This window comes from Emys orbicularis, chromosome 1, assembly GCF_028017835.1.
Source record: "Emys orbicularis isolate rEmyOrb1 chromosome 1, rEmyOrb1.hap1, whole genome shotgun sequence".
NCBI classification, from domain to species: Eukaryota; Metazoa; Chordata; order Testudines; family Emydidae; genus Emys; species Emys orbicularis.
In genome coordinates, this window is record NC_088683.1 from 274,426,844 (window position 1) to 274,443,526 (window position 16,683).

Consider the following 16,683-nt stretch of genomic DNA (forward strand, 5'->3'; position numbering starts at 1 on the left):
TATAGTCAGTCATTTAAAAATCAATATTTTTATCTAGAGACACAAGGTGGATGAGGTAATATCTTTTATTGAACCAACTTCTGCTGGTGAAAGAGACAAACTTTCAAGCTACACAGAGCTTTTCTTCAGGTCTGGGAAAGGTACTCAGAGTGTCACAAAGTGGAACAGATTGTTTAGCATAAGTAGTTAACACATATTCTAAGAGACCATTCAAGGTGAAGTGGCCTGCTAACACCTCTGCAGTCATAGGACAAAAAAGGGGGTTAGTGGGTTCAAATTGGTTGTAGTAAGCCATAAATCCAGTATCTTTATTAAAAGTCTGGTAATTTTAAGTGCGCGATCAATGTTGGGGCACAGCCAACGACAGTCAGTATTCCAAGCAGTTCAGCTTATGACTGGTGTGTTGCTGGGCAAATATGGGCTGAGGTTAGGTAAAGGTAGGGAAAACTGTAGGGAAGGGTCAGTCAGGCATACTCAGTCCAAAAACATGTGAGGGTCACCATAGATTTAGCAGATATGATTGGTCTATAAGTATGGACCAATCAGAGGTGGTCTGAAGGTGATTGGAGGATAGATATGCTAATGATAGGATTGAAAAATAAGCCAATCAGAACAGGCCAAAAACTGTATATAAGGCAGAGAGCAGGCAGGCAAAAGTTAGTCAAGATAGGAGCAGGAGAAGACAATGACACAGAAGAGATCAGAAAAAACCTAAAAGAGCAAAGAAATCAGAAACAGCAGCAGAGGCAACCACAGAGTGACAGCAATAGCCATGGGATGCTGGGACAGAACAGAAAAGGATCCTTAAGACATAGACATAGCAGATGGAAGACGACTTTGGAGAGTAAGCATGCCTGTCATAGTATAGTATATAGAACAGAAATATGGTTAACGAATGTGTATGCTTCGGCTAATAAAGATGAGTGTCTGTGGTGGGTATGTTCATGTTACTTACTATGTATAAAGCTTAGAGTTTATTAAGATTGCTGTCTGTGTCCTACATATGACTGATCAACATGTGCAGAACATAATCACTTGAGCCTTTCCAACTGTATGACATTACAGTCTTGGGTACTTAACTTGTATACCTGAGCTAAGGGATTTATGATTATGTTTTAATTCATGTTTAGATTAACTGTACTAGGGAAGATTAGTTACACTAAATAAAGAAAACACTTCGTTTTGGAAAATAACTTCCTGGGTGTCAATCTTCTGAGTGGAGGGCTGTATCCATTTTCTCCCAAGGGAGAGCAGATCTAGTCTGTTCTGAAAGATTTCCTGAAAGGCATAGAGAAATCTCTGGTAAACCTTGGCAATTTCACTAGGGTGGGCCCCCTCCTTTCACCTTGCAGAAAGAGATAATATAGGTTAACATTTGGGGAATCCAGAAGTAAGCAACAGAAGGGCTACTCTGGGACCCCGGGTCTGTTCTTGGGGTAACAAGCCCAATAGCAAAAACAACAAAGAGTCCTTGTGGCACCTTAGACACTAACAAATTTATTTGGGCATAAGCTTTCGTGGGCTAAAACCCACTTCATCGGACGCATGAAGTGAAAAATACAGTGAGCAGAATATATATTATAGCACATGAAAAGATGGGAGTTGCCTTACCAAGGGGGGAGGGGGTGTCAGTGCTAATGAGCCAATTCAATTAAGGTGGGAGTGGCCTATTCTCAACAGTTGACAAGAAGGGGTGAATACCAAGAGAGGGGAAATTACTTTTGTAGTGCTAATGAGGCCAATGGAGTCAAGGTGGCCCATTTCCAACAGTTGACAAGAAGGTGTAAGTATCAGCAGAGGGAAAATTACTTTTTATAGTGACCCGTCCAATCCCAGTCTTTATTCAAGCCTAATTTGATGGTGTCCCGTTTGCAAATTAATTCCAGTTCTGCTGTTTCTCATTGGAGTCTGTTTTTGAAGTTTTTTTGTTGAAGAATTGCCACTTTTAAGTCTGCTATTGAGTGTCCAGGGCCCCCCAACCTGAAGCAAATACTCACCAGCAACTACATACCACACAACAAAAACACTAACCCAGGAACCAATCTCTGCAACAAACCCCGTTGCCAACTCTGTCCACATATTTATTCAAGGGACGCCATCATAGGACCTAACCACACCAGCCAGCAATGCCCCTCTGCCATGTACATTGGCCAAACCAGACAGTCTCTACGCAAAAGAATAAATGGACACAAATCAGACATCAAGAATTGTAACTTTCAAAAACCAGTCGGAGAACACTTAAATCTCCCTGGAGACTCAATAACAGAAAAATACCCCCCTGAGCACAGGAAGTTTCAGCGCTGTAAAGTCCCAATGTAGACTGTGCACCAGCGCTGGTAGCTACGTTCATTGTTTTGAACTCGGCTGTCCTGGAGATAGGCTCCCCTCCCCTTTCAAAGCTCCGTTTCTGACAGTCCTTGTATGCTGTGCTGATCTGCTCCGGAACACAAAGCAAACCATTAATGTGGAATGCTCGTGCTGTTGAACACAGAGGAAGGGGTGTGTGTGTGTGTGTGTGTGTGTGTGTGTGTGTGTGTGTGTGTGTGTGTGTGTGTGTGTGTGTGTGTGTAAAGAGAGAGACAGATTGCTGTGCAGAGAGCTGGGGAGGGAGACAGGCTGATATCAGGGTTTCCCCCTCACCCTGCCTCAGGACTGGTTGCTTCCTGCCGCTGCCTGAACTTACAAGACAGCATGCTGACACACTGTCTGTCCCCCAAAACACACTCTCTCCCCCCATACACAGACACACTCCCTGTCATACACTCTGCCCTAAATCTTCAGACACCACACTAAGCGACTGAAGCACTGATCAAAGGGGAGAGCCTGGCAGAAGAGCACCCAGCCAGCCTGTGGTGAGAAGCACCTACGTTTGTATGGGCATTGAAAGTGTTAAGATCAGCTTAGAATGTGTTTTGCTTTTATTTCATTTGACCAAATCTGACTTGTTATGCTTTGACTTATAATCACTTAAAATCTATCTTTATAGTTAATAAATCTGTTTGTTTATTCTACCTGAAGCAGTGTGTTTGGTTGAAGCATGTCAGAGGCTCTCCTTGGGATAACAAGCCTGATACATATCAATTTCTTTGTTAAATTGACAAACTCATATAAGCTTGCAGCACTCAGCGGGCATTACTGGACACTGCAAGATGGAGGTTCCTAGGGTTGTGTCTGGAACTGGAGATATTGGCTAGTGTCATTTGGTTGCAAGTAGCTGGGAGCAGTTTATGTGCCAGAGGCTGTGCGTGAACAGCCCGGGAGTGGGGGTTCTCACAGCAGAGCAGAGTAAGGCTGGCTCCCAGAGTCTAGGATTGGGATGACCTAACATATCACCGGTCCAGATAACACCAGAGGGGAACATCACTGTATGCATGCCAGTGTTAAGAATATTTAAGAACAGAGCACATGCTTGTGAGAACTGGTTGGAAGCAGCTAGGACAATATGGCTCTTTGTCTTATGTAACTGTTTAGTTCTAATAAAACCTTACTCCTTAGACTCCAGACACTATCTCCTTCTTATGAGCCCACAAGACAACACAGCTGGTAGTAGGGGTTGTCCATATACCTACTGCTACATTTACAGACTGTAAGCTCTTTACGGCAGGAGCTGTGGGTTTTTGTGTGTGTTTGTGTAAAACCCGCACAATGGGGCTCCTCCTATGATACTCTGATATCCTGACTGTGGCCTCTAGGTGCTATTGCAATACTACTGCTACTCTTTGCAGGAGGAAGAGAAGTAATAATTCTGCAGCAGTCATAATTAAGGGTCAAATCCTGAAGTCTCTACTTTATTTTAACTTAGTGTTACATAGGCATAAGCCCCATACTCATAAATAGGACTTTAGCCTGAGTAAGGACTTCCGGATTTAGCCTTAGATGCTCAGTAATTGCATTTAGCGCACGAGAAAGGAGAGTATATGAGAACAAACCCATTCACTCTCCTATTTCTGATCAATTCAGCACTAGCCTCATCATACAAATAGACTACTGATAAAAGGGACAATCACTTTTTTGACACATTTGGTAATCCACATTGCTATGCCAATTAACTACATTATGCAGTCTCTCTCTCTCTCTCTCTCTCTCACACACACACACACACACACACACCGCTGATGTTTTAGCAGCACTGTCAATTCTTCTAAATGTTTTAAACCACAGTAAATGTCCCTGCTTATTCATCCATTATTTCAGTAAACAAAAATCTAGGTCTTCTAAAATGACTATATTTTTAAAATGTAGTAGAACATGTAGTACCATTGAAATGTACAGTTGCATTCTTTTCAATCTCTTATTCTCTACTAATGCATTTCATTGTATTGAATACAATCTATTCTGTTGTAAAATTAATGGCTTACTTTCTTCTTTCTTTCTGGTTGTAAAACTAATGTCTTACTTTCTTCTGTTGGCCAGTGTTTCTTCATTGTCTCTTGCGGACATCTTCATCCCTTGATTATCTTTGTTCTGATCAGAATAACCTGGGGACAATGTCGTCTTTCTCACAGGATGACCACATATCTTGTTTACCTAAAGATAAAGAAAGGCATATGGGGGAAAATAAATAAATAATGCCACCAGTTTAGAATAGTACAAACTACATCTTAGTTTAACTTTGATTTTAACTCTGATTTTATTAAGAATGAAGGACAGACCCCATGGCCATATTAGGAAGGTTGGCCAGAGTTGCGATGAGTATGGGACTGGGCAAATCTACTATCCATATTTCATGTACCCAATTCAGCAAACAAGGTTGTTAGCTGCTTCCACTATAAATACAAATGGTGAGACACAAAGAAGTAATGAGATACCAGAGTGTCCTCAGGAAGGCAAGACTCACCAATATATATTTAATTAACTGCAGTTTTCCAGAGAGACCTTCATATCTGGGAGTTTCAGTGTTATACAGATAGTTAAAGTAATTAAGGAACCTGCTGAATGCTGGAGACAGCAACTTAATCTTATTTTTCCATTATGTACATCAAGTAAAAATTTTGAATGTGTAAAAACTTTGTGATTCCTTTATGATTGGATCAATGTAGCATGTTCAGTGCAGCTACTATATCACATTCTGAACAGTTACCATAATGGAGACTTGCATTGCTGTCATGCAAAATGTAAGTTTAATTACATCTATTTCAAATAATAAATTCTGTGAACACCAAGAAAATTATACATCTGTCTCTCTGACATAAACAGATATAAATACGTATGTTGTGACAACTGCCTATCATGCTGGCCAATATTGTCTCATTGTCCTCGACCATCTATCTTTATCCACCTGTTGTCTCTTGTCTTACAGTTAGATTGTAAACTTCTTGGGGTAAAGACCATCTTTTTTTTATTTGCTTGTTCTGTGTTTGTACAGTGCCTGGCACAATGGGGTCCTTGACTAGGGCTCCTAGGTGCTATAGCAGTGCAAATATAATAAATAATAATATGAACCCACATTTTCATTTAGTAATATTTGGCACTACGTTGTAACTTTTGTATGAAAGAGTCTATCAGTTCACCATTATATCTCATTATTCCTATTAGTCACTGAGGTACAAATCATGGCAATATATATGTATTAAATAGGAGATGCTCCATACTAAGGGTCACACCCTAGACAAGATATTAATTGGATCATGGTCCTGTACCTTGTGTGCACCAATGTATTACTGGTGCTTACCAGGTAGTTCCTAATATCATATGTGAATTATATTAGAAATATATTTCCTATAAACACTCAATTTCATAAAAAAGAGGGAAGGAAAGGAAGGGGCAGGAAGCCCCACTTCTCAGGATCCAACCTCCAAAGCTGGGACACCAGCCAATGGGAGCTGCAGAGCAGGTGCTGGGAGCGGGGGCAGCATACGGAGCTTCCCTGATTGCCCCTCCACCTAGGGGCCACAGGGACATGCCAGCAGCTTCCAGGAGCTGCGCAGAGCCAGGGCAAGCAGGGACCTGCTGCGTTACCAACCAGACTTTTAACGGCCCGGTCAGCAGTGTTGACCGGAGCTGCCAGGATCCCTTTTTGACCGGGCATTCCTGTCCAAAACTGGATGTCTGACAAGCCTAGTCTTGCTACCAGAGTCTGTCTATAAAGTTAACTCTTCTTATTTGCTTGTTATGTGAGCAACTCAGACTTGCATACTCATATCATGCAGTCCACTGCATCCAATCTGTCTTTTCTAAATGTTCACTGGTGGCTGTCATTTTTGAACCATTAATTTTACATGTGCGCTGAATCTACTACTGCCTCTCCTCACTAGCTCATTCCTTGTTGTCACTCTGTTGCTTCATTAAACTGTTGTGCACATGAAAAATTCATGTCTGCAGCGGCCTATTCTACATTATCTTGTCTCCAGCGGCCTATTCTGCATATAAGTAATATGATTTTAAGACCAAAAGGCCTGCATTCCATTTTCCTTAAATATATCCTGGCAGGCTAGGTACCATGGGGAGGAGGGTTGGGGGGGAGGGGAATATTTTCCCTCTTCCAAAACAATCTTCAAGGGGCCCCAAATTATTATCAGAAAGTCCAAAATATGTATAAAGTTATGCCATTTAAGCAGTGGAACAGCAGGAGATTGGAGAGTCTTCATCCTCTATATAAAGTTATACAACATAGCAAAATACTGACACGGTAGTTACATTTTAATTTTTTTAAATCTTATAATCCAGTATTTTCCAGGAGTATAACTAGCCCCTGGAATCTTGTTTGTTTTTTTAAATAGCAACATCCAAAAGCTGCAAAACACCCACTTGCGCCCCACCCCAGTAATAGGACTCTAGAACCAACCCTGTACTCTGATAGAGAGGGGAAAGTCAGAATTTAGATCTCTGAAAGATCTCTGATGAGTTGGGGATTTACAAATCTGTGGGGGAAGATCTCAAAGAGGGAATGATATAGCTCAGGTATGTGGAAGAAGAAGGCCTAAAATCTTCTACAGAAATTAAACTAAACAAGATTAAAAAGTGTTTTCATGTGTTTGGACTGAATTTGCTTAAACAAATACTGCAGAATATTTAGGGTGGGGGGAATCTCAAAAACTGGTAGAATTCCAATTCTCACAGTTCAGTCAACCCTATTGTCATATAGTCAGTATGATATTATGCACAGTTTATATGCCACAGTATGATGATTGCGTTAATTAAAATATCTTGTAATGACCATGCAGTTAAATTGCAATTATCACCACACACAAACTTTATGGTAGTTTAATTCTGCTTCATATAATACCATAAAACATCTACAGTTATTTACAATTGATAAAAAAACAGAAGCATATCAAATCTTCACATTTATAGTGCTGTGGGAAGGAATAATTAGGAATGCAATTCTCCATCAACAATATTAGAAATTAGTCTCTAATTTAACCTGCCCTATTATGGAATGTATCCCATTGTTTAATTTTTTCATGTTATAACATTAGGATTATCAGACTTTTGGATTATCATTAAAATTCTTACACTTAAACTTTGTCCAAGTATGAACTGGTTTGGATTTAATTTAAAGAATCAAGAAAAAAAGAAGTGGGATTGCCTATATAAAAAGATGAGAACAAAACTACCATTGTCCCTTAAAAATAGGGAATGGGGTAAAATGGAATGGAATAAAATGAACAAGCAAGACCTTTCTGGTGAGTGCTAATCAAATGGCAAAAGGAATTTCATTGATTGATGGAACTACCTGGTAAGCAATAATAGTAGCTAAGTAAATAAACAAAATTGGAAGATGTCTTGTTGAAGATAGAGCTGCCATATACATAGATTCATGTCATATCTGCTTGTATATAGGATTAGGGGAGGATGAAAGCCATTGAAGCCTAGGGAAAGATTCCCTGAGATGGGAGCCAGCAGATGAAACCACATCTGGTTTCACCTGCCTAATGTGGGTTTTCTTGCACCATACTGTGAAGCATCTGGTACTGGCTGCTCTCAGAGATGGGATACCTGGCTAGATGAACCATAGGGCTTATCCGCTATGGCAGGCAATTCCTAAATTTCATTTCTACTGATTTGTGTTAATATGTGAGTATTTTACAACCCTTAATATTTACCAAGGCCCATCATCCTTACCCTAGGCCGCAAGAAGTTATATGTAAATTGGAGGAATGATAAGTGACAGTACAAGGTCATTTCAGGCAAAGCTGGGAAAAGAACCCAGGCAACTAATATGGCTGAACCAAATTGCATGCACTTTGTCATGGTGCATTTCAGAATAAAAGTGTCTAATCTATGTGCTTGGTTATATTGTCTGTAACCACTGCTCTAGCCCCTAGACTACACCACTTTGCCAGAAATAGAACCCAAGAATCCTGATACTCAATATTCCACTTATGGATAACAAATAGTTGTGTAACCCGCTAAGAGTTGTCTTCCTCTTGGAGCTGGTCCACAGAGGATAACAGCCTACTTCTACTAGTAATTACTCCTGTAGTTCCAGGAGAAGAAGGGCTGTGGATGTGAAGCTGTTGGGTTCAAACCCTGCTTCAGCAGGGGAACAATATTGAGATTCTATAGGCAACCTTTCTTCTGGCATTTCCTAACTTTTGCTTTGCAAGCATATTGGCTTGACTTTGCAAGCTTTTTGTTCTTTTTAATATAGTGTTTCGATATGGACTATATTTATGTTATCTTATTTTAAGTTGGTGCTAATTGGGTGACTGGCTACCTTAGAACATTGCCAATAGCCTACAGAGCCTTTCAGCTGTAGGCCACTAGCTTGAAGAGAGTCCAGCTACATATAGGGATTAAAAGTTGTTCCCATTTAATGGATGTTTGGTAGCCTTTAGATGAGATAAGTTTGGTTGGTCTCAGGCCCACCTCCCACATTACAAACTCACCACACTTTGCAGTAAATAAAATAAAAAAAACCAAAAACTCATGAATGATTTGACTCTTGAGGTTGCTACAGTCTAAAAACAAAGCGAGAAAGGGAACTGGGAAGGGCTGGATGAAATGTGTTTATTTGTTTAAAAGTTTGTGGTGAACTGAGTTTTAATTTGCTTTCTAGCATTGCACACAAACTATATTTCCTTTCAGTATTCACAATTCTTCCCTGTAAAAATACAAACAAAAAAATCCCAACAATTATTTCCAGGGCACAATGAACTTTATTCTTCATGGAGGTGCCAAGATGTATACGTAATATTTTCAGGTATGTATGGGTAAAAGAGAGAGAGAAGGATAACCAACGTACACATTCCTTCTATAGCATCAATAGTGCAATCAGTTTTAGAGAGTAGAAGTAGTACTGTATAGCATCTTTCCTCCATTGCCAACCAGTATTAGTTCTTGGCCATTTTTGATCACCTAACCGTTGAAAACAAAGATTTCTGATATCAAGATTTACTGCTCTTTTACACTTGCAATCATCTCCAACTGAGCTAGTACTGGGGAGTGCAATACTTCCCAGTGTTTGGCTCTAGTTAACTAACTTTTCTCTTCTTACTTAAGCCACAAGAGGGAGCACCATCATTTAAATAATGCTTGCAACCACTGACCATGCTTTTACAGTTTGTGGGTTTATAATAAAGTATTTGACATTAAACTTCTGTTTACAAGCCCAACTTAGGGGGGAAGGGGAAGATGAGGAAGGTGAGGGAGAGAAACAGTGTAAAGAAGAAAGAGAGACTATGTAGGTGTATGGGTGTGTGAATGAGAGACTTTTTAACTTTTAAAACATTTTTAATAAAAATCAGTACAGAAACAGTGAAAAAGAAGAAAACAAATTACAAATTCAAAAATAATTACCCACCCTAAATAGTATAAAATGCATTTCACATAGGCAACTGCTGAATAAATTGCTTATAATAGTAGAATATCTAAATCTCAAATGAAGGCATAAAACCACTATAAAATCTAAAAAAACCCAAAGAATATTGGAAACCCCAGTACCTAATAATTTACACCGTCTATTTTTTAAAATGGCCATCTTTGCATGACCCAAAATAAAATTTGCAAGGCATAACACAGATCTGTTTGTGACTCTATACTTAACAGTAACAATAAATACAGTAGGAGAAAAATCAAAGGACAATAACCAAAAAATACCCTGACGTAAGACAAATAATAGCTGTAACCTGAAACAAGAAACGGATGAAAAACAGTGTCCTTTGTATCACAAAAAGGACACAACACGGACACCTCCAGAATCAAATGATGGACAAACACATTTGTAGAGATAGCCCAATGAAGAGTTCTCTACTGGAGATCACCCATCCTCTTTGCAATCCAAGGCTTGTATATAGTTTACCAGGCTGGCTGGCATCCATCATCAGAAGCTGGCTTCCAAACCATATCAGGATAATCAACCAGTATTTGAAAATGACAAATCTTTACCACAAGCATATACAATGACTTATGGCCTGAGCTAGTAAAAGTAAAGAAGACCCACTCAAGGCAAGCAAGCTGCCAGGCTTGTCAACATCCCAAACCACAGTAGGAACAACAGGCAAGAAAATAGAAACAGGAGTATAATCAAGAACAGCTCGCTGAAGGAGGCAACTGTCTAGCCTGACAATACTGCCCCTAGGAAAGGGCTGATTTAACCTTTGATAAAAACTGAGAAACCCAGTGAACAGAATGAAAACCAAGCCAAGACATTTGCTGAGGCCAATATAAAATTAGTAAAATCAATTAAATGAATCAGTTTCATTACACCTGTTGCAGTAAAGAAAGAGACAAGACTCCTAGAAATAAGACTAGGAATCCTCATAGCAAGGTTATAAACAAAAGGTTCTGTAGGCAGACCTGAGAACTCCAGCCACTTATCCTGTAGCCACAGCTTAAAAAAAATCTCCAGCCATTAAAAATCTTTGATAAAAACTGGATAACACTTCAAAATTGAGGCACCCAGGGTCAAACAAATAAAGTTCCTGATCAAAACCCAAACCTGCTACCTACTGAAGAAAATCAAAGGCTAGTTGCTTCCAAGGAACAGGTTCATCCACAAATAGCTGCTGCAGAGATTGTAACCGAAAAGTAGCGATTCTGCTCAGAAAAAAAATCAATGAGACCTTAACCTCCTTCCACAATGGGCAGATCACCCAAGAACCCAGCAGAAGTGTGTTGCTCATCCCACAATTTATGCAAGCTGAGAAGTCTGCTCAAAAAAGTGCTGACATTCAGTCAAAATCTGGACAACACAATCATGAGTAATAAATACAATCACATGGTCAGCATATGTGGAGACTTTCACAACATGCATAACAGAGGCTCAATAGAAGGAACATACAATAAACCAGACAGGGAACAACGCTGTCTGATTACCCTACAGATTGGAAAGGGGGTGCTCAAACCAGCATTCACCTTAAGTAGACTATAGATTCCATAATACAGTAACTGAATGTAGGAGACAAACATGGGTCCAAAACCAAAAGCACAAAGGATGCAAAATAAATCCATGATCTACACAATCAAAAGCCTTCTTTTGAAGAAGGGAAATCAATCCAATGTGCAAACTAAACATTTTTGAGGCAAAATTACATCCTGCAATAGGAAAAGATGATTGAAAATTTGGGGACACAATGGTTTGATCAGGGTGCATGAGTAAATCAATCACAGTTTTCAGTCTGTTTGCCAACCTTAAAAAAAAGTTTATAGTTGGAGCAAAGCAGGGACACAGGTCTCCAATTCTTCACCTCCCCAGGGTCTGCCCTCTTAGGCGACAGGGTAAGAACTGTTCAACAACAACTGAATGGCAATATCTTCTCTCTGATGCTTTCCTGAAAAACCTGTAGCAAGGGTCCAAAAGGCCTTATAAAACTCAATAGGAAAACCATCAATACCAAGTGCTTTTCCTTGAGCAAAGCCATTTAGAGCAGAAGTCAATTCTGACTGTCAGGTCCTGTTCAAGTCTGTCCACATCCAACATTGAGATCCTAGGAAGATCCACAAGGAGCTGCCAAGTCTGAAATGGACACACAGGCTCTGATACATACAGGTCTGGGGGCGGGGGGGGAATCACAGCAGAATTCCTAATCTCCACAAGATCTGAAAGCACTTGGCTCTTCCACTCGTCATGTTTCTTTGTCAGGCCAAAGAAAAACTGATTAGGCACATCCATTTGAGAAAGGCCCTGAAATTGGGCTTTAACCACTGCACCCCGAACTTTGCTACCCAACAAGTCCCATGGGAGCTGTTTTTTATATTTCAAGCACTCATACACAACCCAGCATCATGGCTTCCCTGAAAGGCTTTTTCAAGTTCTATAATCTCCAACTCTAACTCCTCCATGCTCTGGTGAAGACCCAGGGTTGTCTGCTGCATGTATTTGTGACAAAAACATTTAATATTAACTTTACCCACCAACCACCATTGCCTCAAAGAGGGGGAAACATCCTTTGAGGCAACTAAGGCTCCCCAAAAATAATTGAAAGAGTCCCAAAAGTGAACATCTTGCAGAAGACGAGTGTTAAAATGCCAGTATTGGAGACAGTCTTGCACAGAAGGAAGAAACAACAGAAATAAGACCAAACCTTGATCTGAAATCCCAGTAGGGTCTATACAACTAGAAAACAAAAGAGACAAATGATGGGTAAAATCATAAAAATGGTCCAAGCAGATGGTAGAGAAAGAGCTAACACTCAACCAGGTGTACTGCTGCACATAAAGGTGAAAATATCACTACATATCAGTCAGGTCAGATGTCTGTAAGAGTTGTACATTGCTGAGCAGACAGTAGCTGTAGTTCCAAATGATTCCTGTCCAATGTCTCATTAAGAGTACAATTAAAATCATCCTCCAAAATTAAAACAACACTAGTCAAACAATTTGTTCAAAGAGAATCCAAACTTAAAAAAAAAAACCCACCATTTTCCCTGCCAGTAGGAGAATAGAAATTAAATTTTTAAAAAGATGATATTGCTCAGAAGTAGCTCAAACTGTCAATAAATGGCCTGGAATAACTTCCTGCACAACCACCAAATCAGAGTTCACCTTGTCCACACACACAAAAAAAAAAAAAAAGCAAACACTGCACCTCCAGTGGACCCATGGCTCTGAAAAAACCTCACTATCACGGGATTCACTCACCACCAGGGGCACCTCCTGCTATCCGCTAGGGATTGGCTCCTTCTAGGTGTTGCACCCTCCTCTGATGGTTTCTCCACCCATCTCTGCAACTCCAGGTGCCCCTTCCAGGCCATCAAAGTATTTCAGGGCAAACTGTCCCAGGCATCCACGCTCCACTGCAAGGTCTGTGCCACTTCCTTAGTGGCTGGTAGGGGAACCCTGACCTGCCCATTATTCCGGGTTCCAGCTCAGGAGTCCTCACTTCAGCACCCACAATCCACGCTATTCCATGCCTTTCTGCTTTTCCCTGAGCCCTTCCTACCTTTCTGGCTCTCCCCCTCTCTAGGTTTGCTAACCTAAACTCCCTCCTCCCAGGGAGTGACTGTAGGGTAATTGCTTCTATAGCCCCTGTCATAACTATAAAGGGAAGGGTGACAGCTCTCCTGTGTACAGTGCTATGGAATCCCTCCTAGCCAGAGACTCCAAATCCTTTTACCTGTAAAGGGTTAAGAAGCTCGGGTAAGCTGGCTGACACCTGACCCCAAGGACCAATAAGGGGACAAGATACTTTCAAATCTTGGGGGGGGAAAGGCTTTTGTGTGTGTCCTTTGTTTAAGGGGTTGTTCGCTCTTGGGACTGAGAGGGACCAGACATCAATCCAGGTTCTCCCCATCTTTCTAAACAAGTCTCTCTCATTTCAAAATTGTAAGTAAAAGCCAGGCAAGGCGTCTTAGATTTACTTTGTTTTCTCAACTTGTAAATGTACCTTTTACTAAAGTGCTTATCTTGTTTGCTATACTTTGAACCTAAGACAGAGGGGATTCCTCTGAGCTCTTTAAGTTTGATTACCCTGTAAAGTTATTTTCCATACTGATTTTGCAGAGATGATTTTTACCTTTTGCTTTAATTAAAAGCCTTCTTTTTTAAAACCTGATTGATTTCTCCTTGTTTTAAGATCCAAAGGGGGTTTGGATCTGTATTCACCAGGAGTTGGTGAAAGGAAGGAGGGGGGAAGGGTCAATTTCTCCTTGTTTTAAGATCCAAAGGGGGTTTGGATCTGTATTCACCAGGCGTTGGTGAAAGGAAGGAGGGGGGAAGGGTCAATTTCTCCTTGTTTAAAATCCAAGGAGTTTGGATCTGTATTCACCAGGGAATTGGTGAAAGGTTTCTCAAGGCTTCCCAGGGAGGGAATTCTTAAGATGGTGGCAGCGGACCAGAGCTAAGCTGGTAGATAAGCTTAGAAGTTTTCATGCAGGCCCCTACATTTGTACCCTAAAGTTCAAAGTAGGGATACAGCCTTGACATGGTGGCACAGCGGTGGGATCGTTTTAAACCCAAAAGCCAGTAAGATTTTTTTTCCTTCTAGCTGCTTGGAAAGCAGAGCTGAAGGTAGATGCATATCTTATCTCTCCTTGCCTGAAGGCAGAGGTGTTAAGTTTTTTTTAACAAGGTCCTTTGTTAAGAGAAGGGTTCAATTAATGAGCAAAGGACGGGTAAAAGGAATTTACAAGCTGAATTGTTTTTTTTTTTCTTTTTACATCCTCGTGAGTAGCTAGTTAGAAAGTCTCTGTTAACTCAGCAGCAGTCAGAGCTGAGTACATCCCAGTTTCAGTCAACTGCAGAGGGGTGTGGCCCAGCACAGGAAAGCAGGAAAATGACTACCAGTGAAGCAGCTAGCAAACTAGAACTGGCCAGACTAGAAGCAGAAGAAAATGAGAAAAAACATCAGAGACTACTTCAAATTAAAAAACTCGAGAAAGAAGCCAAAGAGGAGGCCCACAAGAGAGAGATGGAGCTGGAAAAAGCCAAACATGACAGAGAAGAGAAAGCGAAACAGGAGGCCCATAAAAGAGAGATGGAGCTGAAAGAAAAAGAGATGGAACTGGAAGCAGCAAGGACTAGGCAGGGTGCATCAGACCATCCTAACAACTCCTCTCCAGGTACCACTTCCCATCCCAGGAAATTCCCCACCTACAAGGCAGGCGATGATACTGAGGCCTTCTTAGAAAATTTTGAAAGGGCCTGCCTTGGATACGACATCCCTCCAACCCAGTACATGGTAGAGCTGAGGCCGCAGCTCAGTGGACCCTTAGCAGAGGTGGCGGCTGAAATGCCTAAGGAACACATGAACAGTTATGAACTTTTTAAAAACAAGGCCAGAATCAGAATGGGGCTAACACCTGAGCATGCCCGTCGGCGGTTCAGAGCCCTAAGGTGGAAACCTGATGTGTCATTTACCCGACATGCCTACCACATTGGGAAAAATTGGGATGCCTGGATATCAGGAGCAAATGTTAAATCTACGGAAGAGTTGCCCTTCCTATTGCAAATGGAGCAGTTTTTAGAGGGTGTTCCTGAGGAAATAGAAAGGTACATCCTAGATGGGAAGCTCAAAACTGTAACCGAGGCGGGGGAGATTGGAGCCAAATGGGTGGAGGTGACAGAAAAGAAAAAAGCTAGTAGCAGTTGGAGCGAATATCAGAAGGGGCAAGCCGAAACAAAACCTTATCACCGGGGACAACCCAAGGCCCCACCCACATCCCAAGGGAAACCCCAGACGCCTTCTCACCCCACCACACCAGTCTCCATCAACCAACATCGCCCCGGTGATACCTTAGCAGGGCGATGTTTTAAATGTAATGAACTGGGGCATATAAAGGCTCACTGCCCCAAGAACCCCAACCGATTACAGTTCATTACACCCCAATCACACCAAAGAACCCCAGACCCAGATGCCTCTCTCATACCCTCGGAGCGAAGGGAAACCTTGAGAGTGGGCGGAAAGAAGGTTATCGCTTGGAGGGACACTGGGGCACAAGTGTCAACTATCCACCAATCCCTAGTGGACCCCAAACTCATCAACCCTGAGGCTACAGTGACAATTCAACCCTTCGTGTCACAGTCTGTAACCTTGCCTACAGCCCAGTTGCATGTCCAGTACAAGGGCTGGTCAGGAATGTGGACTTTTGCAGTCTATGACAATTATCCCATTCCCATGCTGCTGGGGGAAGACTTGGCCAACCATGTGAAGCTAGCCAAGAGGGTGGGAATAGTCACCCGCAGCCAGGCTAAGCAAGCTTTCACCCCCATCCCTGTTCCTGAGCCGTCCACCAGGGCCCCGTCTGTGTTACCGGAGACCCAAACACAGGTGGTGGAACCGGATCCCCTGCCAACGACTGCAACAGCCGTAGTGGATCCAATCCCAGAGACCCAGCCAAAGCCAGTCCCAGTACCGGAACTGGCAACGCAACCAGCACCAGAACCATTGCCAGCACTGAGTCCAGCGCTTGCAACCCCGTCTACAACTCCAATGCCAGAGGGCACCAGCGAGCCTAAACTGGCGGAAGCAGCAGATAACCCTACCCAAGAGGCTCAGCCAGAGCCTGAAATACCACATAGTGCACCAGCGGACAGCGGTTCACAGTCAATGGAAAAAGCCCCAGCACCTGCATCGCTTCCAGAGGGACCAAGCCCCAGTCCACAGTCCAAGGAGGAACTGATGTCTCCAGCATCAAGGGAACAGTTCCAGGCCGAGCAGGAAGCAGATGACAGCCTTCAAAAAGCTTGGGCAGCGGCACGGAGCACCCCACCGCCTCTCAGCTCTTCTAACCGATCCCGGTTTGTTGTAGAAAAAGGACTTTTATACAAGGAGACTCTTTCTGGTGGGCACCAGGAAGACTG

At 41.9% G+C, this 16,683-nt stretch overlaps 1 protein-coding gene across 1 annotated transcript in view; it reads right to left on the minus strand.

The window, feature by feature from the left end:
- The window catches only part of GPC5 (glypican 5), a 1,023,394-nt gene that overhangs the window by 785,998 nt on the left and 220,713 nt on the right, over positions 1-16,683 (minus strand). The window contains exon 4 of the mRNA XM_065423359.1: positions 4,397-4,527. Coding sequence (XP_065279431.1) covers positions 4,397-4,527 — 131 coding nt within the window. The remainder of the gene's footprint in view (positions 1-4,396; positions 4,528-16,683) is intronic.